The sequence below is a fragment of the Vicia villosa genome, linkage group LG2 (genome assembly GCF_029867415.1).
Source record: "Vicia villosa cultivar HV-30 ecotype Madison, WI linkage group LG2, Vvil1.0, whole genome shotgun sequence".
Taxonomy (NCBI): Eukaryota; Viridiplantae; Streptophyta; class Magnoliopsida; order Fabales; family Fabaceae; genus Vicia; species Vicia villosa.
Genome location: NC_081181.1, coordinates 131,678,471 through 131,700,119, shown reverse-complemented (window position 1 = coordinate 131,700,119; position 21,649 = coordinate 131,678,471). Strand labels below are relative to the sequence as shown.

The following is a 21,649-nucleotide window of genomic DNA, read 5'->3' as shown; positions in this document are numbered from 1 at the left end:
GCATTAGAGTGGCAATCTTCCGACCTTGATTGTAGAACTTCTGGGTATCCTTATCCTAAAATTTTCCAAAAAAACACTATTAATAATAAGCAAAGTTAGAAATAATTAATAAGCAAAGTCTAAAAATTTTTACCTCCCCGTCCTAGATATGTCTAGCTGAATGATATGCATACCCTATCAACAAGGATACATCTATAGGATCCTCGGATAGAAGACAGACCCCTTAGCCGCACCATCCTCCTCATGCAGCTCAGGAGGTGGCACCGGAGGACCAGCATCGGTCATCACTGGCACAGGAGTAGAAGAACTGGCCTGACAACGCCTGTGGGCGGAGGGCGTCTGTGAGGAACCCTCACCATCGTCTCGAGGCCTCTGGGATGAGGTAGTAGATGTGGAAGGCCCCTCAACTAGAACGGATGGAGAAGACCCTGCTAGAACGGGTGTAGCATGTACATCTGCTAGAACAACAACTCCATCAATCACCTGTGACAGCATCTGCATCCGTTCACGACGCACAAAGGCATGTTGTGCAGTCCTCCCAGATATAATGCGGCCTGTATGGTTGGCCATAATGTTTGCATTGTATTACAAATAAAATCGAGTTAGATACAATTTAGCTATAACAACAAAAGGGAAAAAAACAAATTTACTTCCGTATGTGCACTTGCATAGCTCTTCTGTAGATGCATCTACAGAAGTACCTTGCATTTCAAAAAATTGAGATTCTTCCGTAGATGCATCTATGGAAAGACCTAACATTTCATATGTACCGTGGATACATCTACGAAATATTTTGAAACCTCTAAAACGCAACAATGGTGTCTGATCACTATTGTAAAGGGTTAAAAACCCCATTTTGGTGGTTTGATCATCCATTTAACACATCAAACAATACCTACATTATCTCTAAACTATGTTTCTAAAAGTAACTAATGATTTTTACACCTAAAAATTGATTCAAACTCTATTACGGGAAATGCTCTAAAATAACTCAAAAACTCGAAAACTTACAGATTAAATTGAGTTTTGAAGTTGTTGGAATGTGTTTATCGTTGATGTTGACGTTAACGGCCGAACTCGAGAGAAAAAAACCTTCGGTGGAAGTTTGATTTTTGAGTTTGAGAGTTTTGAAATGAGAAATGTGAAGAATGAGGGAGGAGAAGAGTCTGGTGTGAAGATAACATAAAATGCTTTCGTAGATGCATCTACGGAAGCTTCCGTATGTGCATCTACAGAACAAAATCTACGGAAGCTTCCGTATGTGCATCTAGGGAACAAAATAAAATTTAAACAAAAAAAGGTGCTTCCGGATGTACATCTAAGGAAGCATGGGGCATTTTAGGCAACTCGCATGGTGCATAAGAGACCCATGTGGTGTGGTAAGATATTTTCTTTTTTTAGGGTTAAACATGTTTTTGATCCTGTTAAATATCTCATAAATTAGTTTTAATATCTCGATATATTTTCTTCAAAGAATGGTCCTCCTAAAATTTTTATTCGTACTTTTGGTCCCTTTTACAATTTAGCAATAGAATGAGCGACAATTTTAACGACTATTTACTAATTAACGACTGAATTAGCTACGATTTTAGCGAACGTTTTAGCTGGAAGGACCAAAAGTGTGGATGCAAATTTTTAGGAGGATCATTCTTTGAAGAAAATATTTTGAAGGACTAAAAGTGAAATATGAGATATTTTGGAGGACAACAAACATATTTAACCCTTTCTTTTATACTACATCTTGATATTTTATGTCTTTTTTAGTCTACCATTTTTCTTCTATTTTCTTTATATTTCTCGAATCATGTTCCTTTTTATTTAGAAAATGTTAAGAATTTATTTTTTACTTATGGAGGCAACAAAGAGCTCGAGGATTAAGAAACTATGACTGAGAAAAAGTTAGAGAAAGTTCTTATTATGTGGCTAAAACTAAGTGGCATCTTGAGGGGAACATAAGTACATCTTTCTTCCACAAATATTCTAAAATTAAAATGGCTAAAAACACCATAACCCACATCAGAGCCAATAAGGGCCTTCAACATGATCCAGATGAAATGGCAGATCATAATGTTAATTATTTCACTAACCTTTTATGTTTTGCAGGAACTCCTAATGCCTTTTCAATTGTGGATGAGGTGATTCATAGCCTTGTGGATGCTAATATGAACAAGTTCGTGACTGACATTCCTTCAAAGGATGAAGTTAAGAAAGTTGTTTTCAACATGAATAAAGAAGGAGGTCACTAGTGCAGTCATTTAATTCTTCAAGTCTGGTTGGATTTTGCCCAAGTATAACTCTAATAACATCATTCTCTTGCCCAAGTACAATGATGCTGACTCACTGGATTCTTTTAGACCAATTGCTCTTGCAAACTTCGAATTCAAAATAATCACTAAGACCGTGGTTGATAGGCTTCTGAAGGTAGATGCATCAAGAATCACTTTTGTAAAACTTCAGAAGCTATTAATCACTTAGAAAACAAATCATTTGGTGGCAACGTAGCTCTCAAATTGGACAAAATGGATATCACACAGAAATTATAGACATTGTTAGATCATACATCTATTCTACTTCAATTTTAGGATCATATTTTTTTTATAGTAGTCCATGTTATTAACATAATTCCCTCTACATGGCTTCCTAAATTCCACACTCCTTATCATGCCTTGTACCAAAATTTACCCAGTTATGAGTCAATCAAAGTATTTGGTTTTGTTTGATTTCCACTTACTTGACCCTATAACAAACATAAACTAGACTTCAAGAGTCAATATTGTGTCTACTTAGGTGTTTCATCTCAACGTAGAGGCTACAAATGTCTTAATAAATATTACAAGATGATGATGATTCATCTTGTTGGTGATGAAATGCAGAATGCAGAAAAGACAAAAGGAATTCAAATGGAAAAATATTTCCCGCTTCTGTTTCACAGTCTCATTTGGAGAGGTACAAAAGAATATATATGGATCTATATTGGGCTTAACCTAACATGCCTAAGCCCAAGAATAAGAGTACCTAAGGCCCAATGGACTTATTGTTTAACACCCCCCATAAACTTGAGGATATATTGTATGTAGCCCAAGTTTACAAATATTTGATTTAAACAGAGAAGGATCTAATGGTTTTGTAAATAAATCTGCAAGCTGTTGTGATGAGGATACTGGTAGTAATTGAAAAAGTTGCTGCTGAAGCTTTTCGCGGACAATGAGGCAGTCGATCTCGATGTGTTTCATCCGTTCGTGGAAAGACGAGTTGTTGGCAATGTGAATTGCAGAGGCATTATCACAGTAGAGAAGAGCTGGAGTTTTGAATTGTATGTGGAGTTCGTGTAGGAGATTGGTCAGCCATTGGAGTTCGCATACGGTTGAGGCCATAGAGCGGTATTCAGCTTCGGTTGAACTGCGAGAGATTGTTGGTTGCTTCTTGGATTTCCAAGAGATGAGAGAAGAGCCTAAATATATGCAGAATCCTGTGATGGATTTTCTTGTCTCGGGGCAGGTGGCCCAGTCAGAGTCGGAGAAAGCTTTTAATTGTAGTGGAGAGGTGCTGGAGAAGAAAAGACCTTGTGCTGGAGTGCCTTTCAGATAACGTAGAACCCAGAGAGCACTGTTGAAGTGTAAATCCGTGGGGTTGGACATGTGTTGACTGAGTTGTTGTACAACATAGGAAATGTCAGGACGCGTGTTTAATAGGTATATCAACTGGACAATGAGTCGTCTGTATTTGGTGGGTTCTGTAAGAGGAGTGTCGTCTGTTGTTGTGAGTCTTGTGTCACGCGTCATTGGTGTCGAGGCAGGTTTGCATCCAAGAAGACCAGTTTGTGATAGGAGATCAAGTGTATATTTGCGTTGGTTGAGGTGTATGCCAGATTTGTTGCGGGAAATCTCTAGATCAAGAAAGTATCGCAGGACTCCTAAGTCCTTGATGTGAAAATGCTTATGAGGAAGAGCTTTTGTGTGATTAATAATGGTGATATTGGTACCTGCAATAAGTAGGTCATCAACATAAATGAGCACAAAAGTAATGTTCTTGTCAGAATGTTTAATAAACAGAGAATGATCCGAGGAGCATTGTTTGAAATTGTTCTTCAAAAGAACTGTTGATAATTTTTCAAACCATAGTTTACTAGACTGCTTTAAACCATAAAGGGATTTAAGTAATTGTTGAAAGTATTTGTGGGTAAATATTTTCGGTATATATCATATCCACAGGGATTGGTTTAATATTACTTCCGTTTTATAGTTGGCTATTTTGAGTGAGAAAAAGTAGTTGAATTTGTTTTGTTGTTATAACTTATGCTATTAAATCTAAACAATAATTTAATTGCAAATTCTGAAAGTTTGCTAACGATTAAAGAGATATGTTGAGCTTTAGGGTTCATCAACCTATTCATATACAAATTGTTAATTAAATCACAATTGAACAATCATTTGAATTATTATCTTCACTTATCCTCAAATATGATTCCATGTCTGCAAATCAAATTAGATAAACTTTTACCGTTATGAGATTCGATCTCTCAGAATATCAATATCGATAATAGTAATAAAGAACGATAATTATGAAAACTCAATCACAATTCCATCTCTGCAAATTGGGACTGAATCAATATAGTAACCTAGGGCAAAAGTTAGAATCCTTTCTTTTGATCAAAGACTCCACAATAATTTAATATAAAAACAAGGTTTCTTATTGATAATAAATTCAAACAATTGTTCATAGGAATTAATCAATGGTATTGCATATTCATAGGCTAACTACTACCTTAAACTCAACAAGAGGAATTTAGCTCTCCATAGACATGAAGAACACACAAGAATTAATGGAGGAATTCATCTTCGTCAAAGGAATGTCTTCAATTGGTAAAGAATCCCCTTCAATTGTTGTTCTCAGCTTCAGAATCAGAATGCTCTCCTAATTTCGCTCACAAAAAGTCAGTCCCCTTTACTTGAAGACTAGGGCTTCTATTTATAATTTTGGGCCTGAAACGTCGCGTCCTGTTAAGTGCCAAATTGTAGTTATTTTGTGTATGTAAATAGTGGCACTTATCAATGCTTTTTGTTAATACCGTTTGAATAATCCCCCGTTTTTGTGTAATTACGTTTACTTTACGAATACTTGTATTTTCATACACTTTTATACCATTTGATAGCTTTGTTGTATTTTTGTAGGTATTCTTGTGTTTTCGGAGCCTTGAGGAATAAAGTGTCGAAGACACGGCTGCGAGAGCAAAGAGGAAATAATTCTGCTGTTCTGGTGCAGGGCGCTTCGCGCGCTGCAGGGCGCGTCGCGCCCTCTTTGAGTTTGAAGAACTTAGTCTGGCAGAAGATTGGGCGCGTCGCGCCGGATTTGGGCGCGTCGCGCTCTAGGGCAGTTTAGTAAATTTATAAAGGGCGCATCGCGCCGAAATAGGGCGCGTCGCGCCCACTGCGAAACTCAGTTTTGTATAAATAGTTAATAACAGATTTTTTTAGGTTTTTTATCACCTCTTCTTGACAAGTTGAGCTCTGATCCTTTTTTGGTAGTTTAGAGGCTTAGGAAACACCATTGGGTGCGACGTCATGTGGATTGATCATGGATCTGACTCGATTTCATTGTACCGGTGAGATCTTTCCGGTTCATCTTCTCTCTTCCCTTTGTTTCATTCCAATGGTGGGTGTTGTATGTATATTTCTACTCTTATTGTATGTACATTTGTGGATCTTGGGATCGTTTATATATTCGCTTTACAAATCATCATTGTTGTTGTTCTTGATCTTTTTGCTTAAATGCTCTGGATTTGTGTTGTTGCAGACATGGACACCATAGATCTTGATTAGGAATGATAACTGTTAGTTTCTGGGTTGCAGACATGGATTTAGGACTAACAATCTTAGTGGGTATCAAGTATAATGCCTCCGTGTTGTTTGTGTCGGTGGAGAAATCGCTGATGTGAATAGTACAGTTGAGCTTTCGTCGGTGTTGCAGACATGGGCACCGATGTGGCATCTCGAGTGATGCCCGGTGATGTTGATGCGTATTGTGAGTGTCGAGCGATAGATCTTCAGATTTAAGTATTCGACGGGTAGAACGAAATGCAATTCCATAACTATTTCTTTTAGGCTATTGAGATTGTTTATCTGCTTTTATTTACTTTTCCCGCATTTACCTTTCCGCACCCAAATCATGAAACTTAGAACGCGAGATAGTCGAACGGCAGTTCTTCTCACCAATCTCTGTGGACACGATAAATCCCGGATGAATATTTCCAAAACTTTTGTTGCTTGCCGCTTTACCGCTCCAACAAAATGGCGCCGTTGCCGGGGATTGGTTGAGATTAATCGCATTGCGATGGTTTTATGTTTTAAGTTTCGTTTGTTAAGTGTTTGTGCAGGACGTTTTCTTTAGGTTGCGTTTGAGGCGAAAGCATTGGCGTACCGCGAGGAAGTTTCTTACCGTTCGCGAAACAATAAAGGCGTCGAGCTTACGACGTTAAACGAGCGCTTGTTGGGAGGCACCCCAACGGTTTTATTTTTCTGTTTTTCTGTAATTGAGTTGTGTAGGTGTTAAGTGGTGGCTCACTGAAAAATCTGTCTTTTTAGATTGGTCTGGTTTTTCTGGTGTAGCGCGCGTCGCGCGCTCATGGGTGCGTCGCGCGCTGGGCAGCTTTTGGCCAGTGACCTCTTTTTAACGGGTCACTCGGCTTACCTTTTTCCCACTTACACCAAGGCTTTATAGTATAGTATTTTATCGATTTATTTTTAATTCTTTTGTTTGTGTTTAGACTCAAATTTTGGCCCGATTACTTGGAGTCGCATTCGGTAATTCTCCGATTTTGATTGATTCAACAAGCTGGTTGTGCGGTAATGATTGATCGAATTTGTACATAGCAAGGTACTCGTTTATCGCATTCTATAGCATAGCATGTTTAGGAGACTTTTCATTTGTACAATTTTCATACTATTCATTCTTTTTGCATAACTTGCTCATGACTTGAATCACAATTAGTTATCTTTTTTACCATAAATGTGAGGTGGCTTTCCATTGTGTATATATGCGAGCGACCAATATTTCTTGTTTTAACTAGATATTATTATGTTTAATCTTTCGTCTGTATTGATTTTGTGAATGCACGAAAGTGATCAAGGCACTTGTTTGATTTTGAGCACAACTACCTAGCCAAATGTCATTTTACCTTGTGAGTGTGTGACCATTCGTACCCCCTTTGAGCCTTTTTGTCATTGTCCATTTTGTTTTTGAACTTGAGACATAGTTCACCCTTTTTGATGGATTTTGATTATCTTTGTTTTCTTGACCTTAACTATGATGTTTAGTTGGATTTTTACCTTGCCTTAGAAAGTAGGGAGTATTCACTTGATATTGTGGTTGGATTCAAGTTGGGGAGAGGATGTTTGCGTGCTTATGTTGTGATTGATATGAAGTTGTGAAAAGAAAAAGAAAGAAAAAAAAATGTGAAAAAGAAAGATAAGAAAAAGAAAGAAAAAAGAAAAAAAAAAGGTTTGAAAAAGAACATAACGAAAAAGAGTTTGGAATAAAGATTTGTGTTAATAAGTTTTGTGTTTGGTGTGAAACATGTGATGAAGAGAAAAGTTTGATTGAAATTCCTTTGTTTGAAACTTTGTGGAAGTAATTACTCCCTTAGGTTTAGGCAAGTTTTTGTTTCGATTAGCTTTAGGACTTATCACTTGTTTGTTAACCGAGCCACATTACAACCTTGAAAGCCCTTGTGATTCGTGCCGTTGCATTTTCAATACTATTTTTAGATGAATCCATAATTTTGTCTATTGTTTTCAAGATTGTTGGATGAGTGTTCAAAGTCCTCACCTTTCGGTGTTTTTCATCTACCGATGAGTTTTTGCTAGGCGTGATTCATTATTGAGCTTGTTTTGTTTTAGGATGTTTTGTATGAATTTTTGTACTTAGGAATCGTTTCATTTTCATGTTGTCGTTGTAGGATAGTGGTAAGTATTTACTTTGTTTGTACGTTTTTGTTTGAACCGTACAATTGTTTCGTTTTTCTAAACTTTGTTGATTCTTGATTCTTTATATTTTTAATTTTGCGATTTGAGTGTTTGGCCCTGTTTGAGGACAAACAGATTCTAGTTGGGGAGAGTTGTTAAGTGCCAAATTGTAGTTATTTTGTGTATGTAAATAGTGGCACTTATCAATGCTTTTTGTTAATACCGTTTGAATAATCCCCCGTTTTTGTGTAATTACGTTTACTTTACGAATACTTGTATTTTCATACACTTTTATACCATTTGATAGCTTTGTTGTATTTTTGTAGGTATTCTTGTGTTTTCGGAGCCTTGAGGAATAAAGTGTCGAAGACACGGCTGCGAGAGCAAAGAGGAAATAATTCTGCTGTTCTGGTGCAGGGCGCTTCGCGCCCTCTTTGAGTTTGAAGAACTTAGTCTGGCAGAAGATTGGGCGCGTCGCGCCGGATTTGGGCGCGTCGCGCTCTAGGGCGGTTTAGTAAATTTATAAAGGGCGCATCGCGCCGAAATAGGGCGCGTCGCGCCCACTGCGAAACTCAGTTTTGTATAAATAGTTAATAACAGATTTTTTTAGGTTTTTTATCACCTCTTCTTGACAAGTTGAGCTCTGATCCTTTTTTGGTAGTTTAGAGGCTTAGGAAACACCATTGGGTGCGACGTCATGTGGATTGATCATGGATCTGACTCGATTTCATTGTACCGGTGAGATCTTTCCGGTTCATCTTCTCTCTTCCCTTTGTTTCATTCCAATGGTGGGTGTTGTATGTATATTTCTACTCTTATTGTATGTACATTTGTGGATCTTGGGATCGTTTATATATTCGCTTTACAAATCATCATTGTTGTTGTTCTTGATCTTTTTGCTTAAATGCTCTGGATTTGTGTTGTTGCAGACATGGACACCATAGATCTTGATTAGGAATGATAACTGTTAGTTTCTGGGTTGCAGACATGGATTTAGGACTAACAATCTTAGTGGGTATCAAGTATAATGCCTCCGTGTTGTTTGTGTCGGTGGAGAAATCGCTGATGTGAATAGTACAGTTGAGCTTTCGTCGGTGTTGCAGACATGGGCACCGATGTGGCATCTCGAGTGATGCCCGGTGATGTTGATGCGTATTGTGAGTGTCGAGCGATAGATCTTCAGATTTAAGTATTCGACGGGTAGAACGAAATGCAATTCCATAACTATTTCTTTTAGGCTATTGAGATTGTTTATCTGCTTTTATTTACTTTTCCCGCATTTACCTTTCCGCACCCAAATCATGAAACTTAGAACGCGAGATAGTCGAACGGCAGTTCTTCTCACCAATCTCTGTGGACACGATAAATCCCGGATGAATATTTCCCAAACTTTTGTTGCTTGCCGCTTTACCGCTCCAACACGTCCGCGGCGTGGCAACGGATCACCGCGGCGCGGTCAAAAACAGTGAGTTTGGTGCAGCGCTGTCTTAGACTCCCGCGGCGCGCTCTTGCTAAAACTCCTTCTTTTTGCTTTGCCTTTAATACTTCAGCTTTCTTTCCTCTTCATGTTCTTATAAAGCTCCTTTTCAGCTCCAAACCTGCATCAATAGTACCCATAAGTGATTCGATTTGCTTTACCAATGAACTAAACTTATTCAGTTCAATTCTTACTAAAAACCTATGGATCTATCACAATTTGCATTAGTTTAGAAAAGAATTTACTTATATTAACACATGAATTTACCATTAATTCACTCCTAACAGTAATCTGCAGACTTGGTTAGGGTATGAAGGTGTGATGCCTTTAGGAAGAGCCATGTACACCTCTTCATGCAATTCTCCATGTAGAAAAGCATCGTGTACATCTAATTGGAAAAGATGCATATTTAAAGAGGAAGCTAGATCAAGGACAAGTCTTACAGTGGTTAGTTTAATGACAGGAGAATAAGTGTCAAAGTAGTCGATACCTTGGATTTGAGTGAAGCCTTGAGCAACTAACCTGGCCTTGTGTCTTTCTAAGGTACCATCGAATTTATATTTTGTCTTATAGACCCACTTGCAACCTATACACTTCTTACCTGGTGGAAGTGGCATGTATTGCCAGGTTTTGTTGTTTATTAAAGCTTGCAGCTCATCATTCATGGCTTGGTTCCAATGAGAATGTTGGTTGGCTTGCTTATAAGATGTAGGATCAGAAGAAACAGAAATGGCAGATACAAAACTGAAATATGCAGGAGATATAGATGTGTATGAAATGAAATCAGATATATCATATATAGCATTTGTAGAGTAATTATTGCAAATGAAGTCTTTGAGATGTGTAGGAGCAGATTTGGCTCGGTTTGATTTTCTGATTTGGGGAATAACAGGGGGATTTAAGGTAGTATCAGGAACAGGGTTGGTGTTGTCATTAATAGGAAGAGTATTGTCATTGTGAGTTTGGGGGGGAGATTGTTCAGTGTGGTCAGTATTAGGGGTATTGTGAGCAATGTTAGGAGGAGATTTATGAGTAGAATCAGTAAGGAGGGGAGGATTATTATGACAGGGCTGGTGGCTGTGAGGAGTAGTTGTGTTTGATGTAGTAGAGTTGGATGGTATGTCAAAGAGAAAGGGGATGGTAGTGGTGTCATTGTCACTGATTTGTTGGTCAATGTGGTTTTGGACAGGGGTGATATATTGTGTGTATGGGAAGACTGTTTCATAGAAAACACAATTCCTAAAATTAAAAATTTTCCTAGAATGTAGGTCAAACAAAAGATATCCTTTGATGCCTAAAGTAAAGCCTAAAAAAATGCATTTAGAAGCTCTAGGGTCTAGCTTATCTCTTTGTCTTTGTAAAGTGCTAGCATATGCAAGGCAACCAAAGGTTTAAAGGTTGTTGAATGTAGGAGGAGTATGGAAAAGAAGACTATAAGGTGTCTTGTGTTGTAAAACAGGGGTGGTTAGCCTATTGATGAGATAAGTGGAATGGCATAAGGCATAAGACCAAAAACACTTTGGCAAATTGGCATGAAAAAGGAGAGCACGAGTCATATGAAGCAAATGCCTATGTTTTCTCTCAACAATGGAGTTTTGTTGAGGTGTTTCAACACAACTCCTTTGGTGGAGAATACCTAATGATGCATAGTATGCAGGCATGAGGAATTCTGTCCCATTGTCACTTCTAATTGTTTTTATGGTACATTTAAAATGTGTATGGCAGTATGCAATAAAGTTTTTCATAAGAACACAGGTTTCAGATTTAGAATGCATAAGTAAAGTCCATGTATATCTAGAGTGATCATCAACAATGGTAAGAAAATATGTGAAATTATCTAATGAAGGGATAGATATAGGACCCCATATGTCCATATGTATTAGATCAAAACAATTAGAAGAAACATAATTACTTGAAGAAAAAGCAAGTTTGCATTGTTTGGAAAGATGGCAAGCATTACAGGCAGTAGTTTTATGATAAGAAATGTCCTCAAATTGTTGGGACATGTTATGTAAAACATCAGTAGAAGGGTGACCTAATCTATTGTGCCATAAGGCAGTGTTTTTATTAGAAACAGTAGAATTGATGGAAATGGTGGACTGTTGTAAGTCATGAAAAGAAGCAGTAGTGCTGAGTGGTGTTTTGTGCAGAATGTACAGGTTATGTATTTGTGTCACAGGTCCAATCCTCTCCTTGGTATACACATCCTGAATGATACAAGAATTGTGTGAGAAGGAGACGATGTATCTGGAATTGCTACATAGTATTGAAATAGAAAGAAGACTAAACCTAAATTCAGGGATGTAATAAACATTCTCTATTATGAAGCAGTTATCAAATATGATTGTGCCATAGTAATGAGCAGATAAAGTAGTGTTATTAGGCAGCTTAATGGAAATAGGTGATATGGGTGTTATATTGGAAAAACAATGAATGAATGGACATACATGGTGGGGTGCGCCAGAATCTAATATCCATAGGGAAGGGTTAGTGAAGATACTACCTGTTTGTGCAATACCTGAAATAAGAGGGGTGACAGGATTGCCAGGCTTGTCTGTTGTGGATGGTTGTGTAGCCCTGCACGACTGCTGTAGGAGTTGTACCAGGTGTTTGTAATCTTCTCTTGAGATGCCTATGTCCTTGTGTGGATTCTGAGCAGCTTTGTTATCAGAAGTGTTCTTGGGGTTGTTATTTCTATAACCTGGTGGGAAGCCATGTTTGAAATAACATGTATCAATAGTGTGATTGGTTTTCTGGCAGTTTGTGCACACCATTTTGGCATTGGAATTGGGTTTAGGTTTAGGTTTGGCATTGGAACCGGTGACAGCAAGGATGGTAGGTGATGTAGCTATGGGAGTGATTTGTTGCTGGGCAATTAAGGAGTATATCTTGCTAATGCTAGGAAGAGGATCAAGGAGCAAGATTTGGGTGCGGATATTATGATAACTATCGTTCAATCCCTTCAAGAAACATGTCACATATTCCAGATGTTTGTAATTTCGTACGGCACGGGCTAGATCACAAGAGCAAGGGGTAGGGCAAATGCAAGAAGGGATAGGCCTAAGATCCTCTAATTCATCCCATAGAGTTTTTAGGGCAGTAAAGTATGCAGACAGAGTTCGATCACCCTGTTGAATAGAGTGAATTTCTCGGAGAAGATCGGAAAAGCGAAAGTGATTACCTTTGGTGAATCTTTCACGGAGGTCTTCCCAGAGATCAAATGCGGAATCGAAACATATTGTGCTCTGAGCGATGTGAGGGGATAATGTTCGATTGATCCAAGAGAGCACCATGCTATTGGCGCGTTCCCAAAGTTCATAGCTTTCATCAGTGGGAGGGGGTTTCTTGATTCTGCCATTGATGAAGGAGAGTTTGTTCTTGGATGTGAGAGCCCTACGCATCGATTTGCTCCAACTGTGATAATTGTTCTCGTCAAGAGGAGGGCAGACAATAGTAGCACCGGGATTTTCTCCAGGATGGAGGTAATAGGGGTTTCGTGGATTTAGGGTTGGATCTGTGATTTTCTGTTTTGGTGATGTGGGGTGTTCGGAATCATGATCGGAGTCTTGATCAGAGTCCATGGATGAAGGTTGAAGAAAGAGTGGGGAAGAAAGGAAGGAATGTTATGCAGAGTTTGAGTAGCGGAAGCGAAAGAAACAGGTGAATGAAGAATGGGGATTTGGTCTACTGATACCATATTACAAGATGATGATGATTCATCTTGTTGGTGATGAAATGCAGAATGCAGAAAAGACAAAAGGAATTCAAATGGAAAAATATTTCCCGCTTCTGTTTCACAGTCTCATTTGGAGAGGTACAAAAGAATATATATGGATCTATATTGGGCTTAACCTAACATGCCTAAGCCCAAGAATAAGAGTACCTAAGGCCCAATGGACTTATTGTTTAACAATAAACTTGGAAATATATCCATTTCAAAGTATGAAGTATTTCATGAGAACTATATTCCTTTCTCGGTTAAGTTTTATACAAGTACAAACAACCTCTCTTACCTATGTTTATACTTATTCTCTTCCTTTTCCTCAAATCACCCAACCTCACATAAACACTGAGTTTTAGAGTCATCTAGAGGATAATGTATCCTTACATGTTGTACAAGATAGTATATCTCTAGTCCCTATACCTAGTGCTCAATCACCACGTAGTCCTATGTACCATCATGAGCCTATGTTATCATAACAAAACCTTATCAGTTTTGATAACACAAGTCAATATAATACCTCAATGTCATCTCCACATGTAAATCCAATCAGTAGGGTCACTGAATATGCATTAGTTCACACTCCTTCCACTAATTCCTTATCTCCTTTAATTCAAACCATATATCCCATTCAGGAGCTCAATGCTCATCCTATGTTGACAATAGCTGAGACATGTCACTCTAAACCAAAAGTGTTTCTTTCACGTATGGAGCCTACTTATGTGAAGCAAGCTCTGGCACATCCTGGTCGACTCAAAATAATGCAACTTGAATATATGATGTCTTTTTGGCTAATCAAACTTGGACACTGGCATCTTTGTCTCCTTATAGAAAGCCATTTGGTTGCAAATGGGTTTTTAAAGTAAAAGAGAACCCTTATGGAACTATTAACAAGTATACAAATTGTCCGGTTGCAAGAGATTACTATCATCAATATGGTTTTGACTTCAATGAAACATTTTCACCTGTGGTGAAATCCACCACCATTAGAGTTATGCTTACTTTGGCTTTGACTAATAACTAGGGACTGCTGCAAATCGATATCAATAATGCGTTTTTAAATGGTTTCCTACAAGAGGAAGTCTACATAACCCAACCTCTTGGTTTTAAACAACAAAGGGCTAGTCTTGCATGCATGCAAGTTGAACAGAGTCATATATGGCCTCAAACAGGTGCCTAGGGCCTGGTATAATAAACTCACTCAAACTCTTGTTCACTTTGGCTTTGTTCATAGTAAATGTGAACATTCACTTTTCATATATTCACATCAAGGAGTCACTATATATTCCTTAGTCTATCTTGACGCTATACTCATCATTGGATCATCGTCCATACTTGTTCAAAAATTTATCAACTCCCTACATACCATATTTGCACTAAAAAAATTGGGAGCTCTTAAATATTTCCTTGGCAAAGCAATCACACGAGTATCTACAGGTGTGCTCCTTCTCACTCAAACCGAGTACATGTGTGACCTACTCTCTATAGCAAATAAGTGGAATGCAAAATGGTACTCTAACTCCTATGCTCACAAACTGCAAACTTAGTGAGCATGGCATGAATACTTTACCAAATCCCCATCTACATCGTTATATTGTTAGTGCTCTTCTATATGTGTCCCTCACACATCCTGGCATTGCTTTTTGCATGAACAAAGCTTGCCAGTTCATGGCATCTACTTTAGACTCACATCGGGGAGCTATGAAAAGAATCCAACGGTATCTTAGTGGATCCATAACTCATGGTCTCCTACTCTCTTATGGTCATATGTCTCTGAAGTTTTCGTTTCACGCATATAGCGACTCTGACTGAGTCAGTGACCCAGATGATTGTCGTTCCACATTTGACTCTTGCATTTTCTTTGGTCCAAAAATCGTATCATAGAGATCTAAGAAGCAATCTCTAGCATGCTCTAGCACTGAAGCTGAGTATCATGCGGTTGCCCAGATCTGGTTGGAATCATTGCTCAAAGAACTCAATATGCCATACTTTCCTCCCACTCTGTTGGGTGATAATCCTAGTGTCATCTTGTTATCTCATAATACTATCCTTCATGCAAGCACTAAGCACATTAAATTAGACATTCACTTTGTTCGAGAACATGTCATTGCAAATGTGATGAAGGTTCAACATCTTGCTAGCTCGCTTTAGCTTGCAGATACACTAAGAAAACCTCTTGGTACACCTTCATTTAGGACTTTAGAACCAAGCTCAAGGTTGTCAATTTCTCCCCTCCTTGATCTTGTGGGGGAGTATTAGGAGAAGCACATAAAGCTACATGTAATGCATGATGGAAGCATGAAATTTCATAAAGTTATGCATGGTATAATCACTTGCAGTGCATGACATAGATGAATATTCATGAGGCCATAAGCCATGCAACATTATATATACTTGCACTATATATACTTGTCTCCTTCCTCATGTAAAACTAACTCATTTTGACACAAAGTGTAAATGGTGTTCATAATCAATATTATAGCTTTCTTCCAATTACCATGAATTGTTCATCATTGTTGTGGCTAGATTTGACCCCAATGATATGTGCATGAACTATTGACATTCAAAATCCACCCATCAAATTAGGTAAGAATAATTGTTTGAAAATTGCAATGCTTCCTCTCTTCTACAATATATAAATCCTTCTAATGTCTATAATTATTTGATCTAATCTAATGATCAATGAACAATTATTTAATCTAATCTTAAAGTAATATGTTTTTGGAATGTTATACTCACGTTTATGCCTTATTAGATTGTAGTTTGATGTTGTTTTTTTATGTTGAATTAGATTTTTATAATGTTTAGAGCTATTTCTCTTTTAATGTTTCATCATGATCTGTTACAATGATTTTGATAATGGGCCCCTCGAATATGAAAAGTTAGTTTTTTTATCCGCCAAGTTGTTACTAATCTCATAATTTTTGTTCCAATATTTCAATAATTGTAATATTGTTTCTTTATATTATAAATAAATATAACAATGGACTACAGTTGTTACTTGAAATGGAAATGAATTTGACAATAATATGAAACTCAATAGACAACACTTATTTTAAAATAATATTTTTAAAAGATATATTTGAGTTGAAATAGTTAACATAAACACCTTGTTCTTCATTAACCAAAAGCATCATACTCCTAACTAAATATACAACAATTGCAACTCAGGTTTCTGTACAAGTTGCAAATGATGCAAATCTGAATATTGCTGGAGTTGTGGAGAATGAAATGTTTTTGGATATGGTTAACTACTACCGTTATTGTTGCAAAATCTCTCATAGGAAGATGTTAAAGAAAGCTACTAATTTCTAAGCTTAACCACTTGTGCTTCTATCATAAGACCAATTTTGTAGAAAAACATGTAAGCTGATCGACATTTGGATGACGTTTTCCTCAATAGATGCAATGCATGCATTCCTCTATTTGCAACAAGTCAATTTTGAAACTAAAAATCGTGCTCTTTTCAAATATTGAAACTAAAAATCGTGCTCTTCATTTGAAAAGACTAACCTATCAACCATATAGTACAATATTTGGTATTGGATTGTTTCCACACTGAAACAAACTAAATCAACAAGCATTGATTTTTTTTGGGCAAATTGCAAGTTGTCCAAGGCCTATGTGAAATAATTACAACAAATGGAAAACTCAGTAGCAACTATTTGACAAAAAAATTGGGTCTCTAAAGAACAGGTACATGTATCAACAAGATCTTCATGGCCCTACATGGTACAATGTAAGAACCTACCGAACTCTCTTTGCACTTGAAGATTCTTTCAAGAACACATTATAGAAACCTATTGAACTCTGCAGAAATACATCAGAGTGTCAGACTCTAAAGACTCCTATAAGAGCACAATGCAATGTACACGTAGAGTACACTAACTAATAATTGTTTCAACATGGAGCCAGTCAGAGTCACACGTATGAGTATATGTCGTGTGAAAAGTGCCTGTATTTTTATTATGTGATGGTATCCTTTGTATAGTAGTCATGGCATAATAATAAGGCCTATAAAGACTATTTAGTAGCCATCAAAGTCGTTGTTCCCTTGTCTAGTTTCGACTCATTATGATCATAAATCTGTCTTGAATGCATTGTGTAATACCACCTAATTCAAATATATCCTCCGCGTAGGTTTTGAGGTCGGCCTGATCGATTTAGCTCGTTAATTGTCTTAGCTTGATTTTATCCTTACAGACGAAAAGAGAATTGAGGCGGGTTCTATCGACTGTGGTTAAGGACCTGACCCAAAAAACTAAAATATACGCAGTTCCCCAAACATGAGGTCAGTAAAAGAAAAATACTTTAGGTGAGAGATCGGGGTGAGAGAACAAAATACCTTGTACCCTATGATTTGATTATTCCTTCAATATAAATTTTGAGCAGGAAAAATAGACATGACTTATTAACGTGGCTACATTCAACTTCCCTTTATCGGCTTACTAAAGTTTAGGCCAAACTACGACGCAGACTTTATTGACACTGTCCTAAAGGGATCAAATATGTACCATAATATAGACATTTTTGTCAAATAATAATTAATAAATTGTAGATAAATAAATTGTACACAGTAATTAGATTTCCGCGATAATCCACCTCAATAGATAGTTTACATCAACATTTATTTGTAGATGCACAAATTTGAACATTCAATCTTTCACTTATTCTTTTTTAAGAAGTGAAATTCTAACTATTAATCTATTAGACTAAATTAGATTCAATTTTTTCACAATTAAATGAATTCTAGGATTTGTTGAGCCAGAATAGATTCATAAAATAATTGAATCAATTATGATCAATATATAACAATGTTTGCGCAATTCTCTGTAATGTGAATCAATTCAATTGTCGTCTAATTCAATTCAAAATTCAAAAATTGCCTAAATCCAATCATGTAAGAAGAAGAATTTCTTTTCGAAACAAAAATGCAAGTGATTCAATTCTTGTTTCAATTCATGTAAACAAAATCTTATTCCACTAGCCTAAAAACAACACGATTCAATTCATTTAACTAGAATTTAAAGAAACAAGGTTTTATATTCATGCATACTTTCCAAAAATATGCAATGAATTCAGGATAACACAACATAGAAGAAATACATTCATAATAAAAAAAACTAAGTATGCAACTAATGATATCACTCAAAACACTAATCCAAATATTAAATCTAAATATAGATATAACAGTGGTTACTTGGGAGTTGGGAAACGGATCGCTGTCTCCGCGTGATACTTCGCCCGACGCTCCTTGATACGCTGATCAGCCTCCTCACGATACTCCTTGATACGCTGCTCTGCCTCCACATGATACTTCTCTATACATTGATCTGCCTCCACATGACACTCCTCTATCCGCTGCTCTTCCTCCGCACGAATCTCTTTGATACGATGCTCTGCCTCCGCACGACACTCCTTGATACGCTGCTCTGCATCAGCAAGATACTCCGCACGACACTCCTTGATACGCTGCTCTGCCTCCACATGACACTCCTCAATACGCTGCTCTGCCTCCACACGATACTCGTTGATACGCAGCTCTGTCTCCGCACGACACTCCTTGATATGCTGCTCTGATTCCGCATGATACGCCGCACGATACTCAGCACGACACCTCTTGATACGCTGCTCTGAATCCGCACGACACTTCTTCATACGCTCTTTTGCATCGGCGCGATATTTTACACGACACTCCTTGATTCCCTGCTCCGCCTCTGCACGACACCCCTTGATACGCTGCTCTACCTCCGCACGACACTCCTTGATCTGCTGCTCAGCATCCGCACGAAACCTCTTGATACGCTGCTCTTCATTCGCGCGACACTCCTTGATACGCTGCTCAAGCCGCTTAGAACGCTGCTCTTGAGCCTCCTGAAGCCGCTCGAAACGCTGCTCTTCAGCCTCATGAATATCCATAATACGCTTATCTATATACTCCTTGAAACGCTTTTCTATAGACTCACGAGACAAAAGCGATTGCTCTAAGCGCGCAAACAATATATGAAAGTCCGAAGGACGACGAGAAATCTCCATTCTTGGACTAGTTACAGATCTTCCTTTACCATAAAGAGGAATCAATTTCTGTTCTTCAACAAGTGTTTTGCAAACAGGACATCCTTGAGGATTAGAACGATGATGTAACCACCTGTAAAGACATGGCCAACAGAATAAATGGCCACAGAGTGTGACCACTGGTTCCTGAGCCAAATCGAAACAAATGTTACATTCGAAATCAGCAGCGTCGATATTGGAACTCATTGTTTTTCCAAAACCACTCGACACTATTGGTATAACAAATTTATGATCAGTTGTATTATAAACACGAAACCCTAAATTTGCTGTTTACATAAACCTTGTGGAAGGAGCTAGGTTCTTAGATGTAACTCTTTTATTCGCATATATTTTAGGTCTACTACATTTTTTACTTTTACTACTCTCCACATTTTATGGATTTTTTCTACGTTACCCTCACCTAAAGTATGATCTATTATTCTTAGAATTTAATTGATATGTATAGGCAGTTTAAATAATTTTTACATAATTAATTAATCATAAATATATAGTAATTATAGATTTTTAATACTTGTAGGCAAATTATTTCTTTTAATATTAATTAATGTCTTTATGTATGTTTTGAATTGATATTTAAAGTATTATTTTCAATTAATTTAGGTTCTATGTTTTTTATTTAATTATTTCAAATATTTTAAATAAAAATGGTTCATTTAATTGAAATAATTTTATTTATTGTGTATAGAAATATTTCATTTATTTTCAATGTTATTTTGCAAATCATATGGTTACTTGTTGAATTGTAATAATATGAGAAATAATTATATTATTAATGTAAAAATTATTGAAGGGAGAACAAATTTATTTTAGAAATAAACCTTTTAGCCAAATGAGCAAATGGAATGAAAATCATTTATTTTGATTCACAATGTCACCTTTTTAAGAATAATTTTTCAATCAATAAAACAAAACTCTATTATTGTTAAGTCTATCTCTACGGAAGAGGAGTCAGTATTCACGCTATCTTTTTCAGAAGTTGTGATTAAGTAGAAAGTTTGGAATTATGACAGATTTAAGAGTCTCGATTTGAATGGAATTAATTTTGGAATTATAAAAGATTTTTAGGATGTCTTAAAAGCTGAGTTGATGCGCTTCTATTGACTTTCACCATATAATAGAAAGTTGACCAAAGACATAAATAGTATTTTTTATTGTTTTGATTCCAAACGTTCAGAGTCTCACTACAGAAAAATGCTCATTAGTGACGTAATTCCTATGCCACAACGTAGAAAATCACGTCACAACCTAATTTTTGCGACGTATATGTCTACGCCACTTGGGAGTGCGTGGCAACATAGTAGTGACATGGAAACCACGTCGCAACATCCTGCATAAAAAATCAACCAATTTTCTTTTGCAGCAGGCATGGCAGACAGGGCACAGAAAACAAAGATATTTAGTGACGTGAATGCCATGTCACAAGGTTGCAACGTGAATGTAGGGGTGGCAATTAGAGCCATTAAGATAAAGTCCATCCACCAAAAAAGACCATCCAATCCATCCACCACATAAAAAATAAGTTAATGGATGAATTAAATCCATCCAACACATTTTGACAATCCAATGGATTATTTTTATTTTATACTTTAAATCCATTAGATTATTTTTTTAAAAAATAATATTTTTTTAAAAAAAATTTGAAAATACAAAAAATTGAGTTTTTTCGAAAAAACAAAAAATCGAATTTTTTCAAAAAAAAACAAATCAATTATCGAGTTTTTTTCGAAAAAACGAAAAAAAATCGAGTTTTTTCTGAAAAACGAAAAATGTCGCTTTTTTTCGAAAAAAACGAAAAATCGAGTTTCTTCGGAAAAATGAAATATCGAGTTTTTTTGGAAAAACAAAAAAATCGAGTTTTTCCGGAAAAACCAAAAAGTCGAGTTTTTTTAAAAAAGCAAAAAATCAAGTTTTTTCGAAAAAACAAAAAGTCGAGTTTTTTTTTCAGAAAATCGAAAAAAATCGAGTTTTTTTTCGAAAAAAAGAAAATTCGAGTTTTTTTTGGAAGAACAAAAAAAATATTTTCGAATATTTAATTTTTTTTATGAAATTTAAAAAATATTTTAGAATATTTAATTTTTTTTATGAAATATATAAAAAAAGAATTTTTTTATGATTTTTTGAATGGATGAATATGTTAATTGCTGGATTGGATGGATTTTATTGTTTAATTGATGGATTGGATTGGATTGACTTTTTATTAAGAGAGTTTAGTGGATTGGTAATGAATTAATGAATTGGTTTGATTCATCCATTAACCATCCAATCCATACATTTTGCCACCCCTATGTGAATGTCACGTCACTAAACAACTGATTCTTTTTATAATTTTTGGTTTACAGCAGCAGGCTGCGACGTGTTCTAATGTCACTAATTTGTGACATGTAAATCACATCACTAAAATTAAATTTTTTTAAA

General features: G+C 36.6%; 1 protein-coding gene across 1 annotated transcript; it reads right to left on the bottom strand.

Moving 5' to 3' along the window:
* Nucleotides 1-16,718: 16,718 nt before the first annotated feature.
* On the bottom strand, nucleotides 16,719-19,502 carry LOC131646817 (stress response protein NST1-like). Its single transcript, XM_058916773.1, has 2 exons — nucleotides 18,360-19,502; nucleotides 16,719-16,969 (listed from the first exon to the last, which is right to left on the bottom strand). Exons 1-2 carry the CDS (start codon nucleotides 19,418-19,420, stop codon nucleotides 16,960-16,962), a joined length of 1,071 nt encoding a protein of 356 aa, XP_058772756.1. The 5' UTR covers nucleotides 19,421-19,502; the 3' UTR covers nucleotides 16,719-16,959.
* Nucleotides 19,503-21,649: the final 2,147 nt, after the last annotated feature.

Bases quoted from the DNA above. Each gene is read 5' to 3' on its own strand.
- LOC131646817 (XM_058916773.1), bottom strand. From the start codon at position 19,420: ATGAGTTCCAATATCGACGCTGCTGATTTCGAATGTAACATTTGTTTC.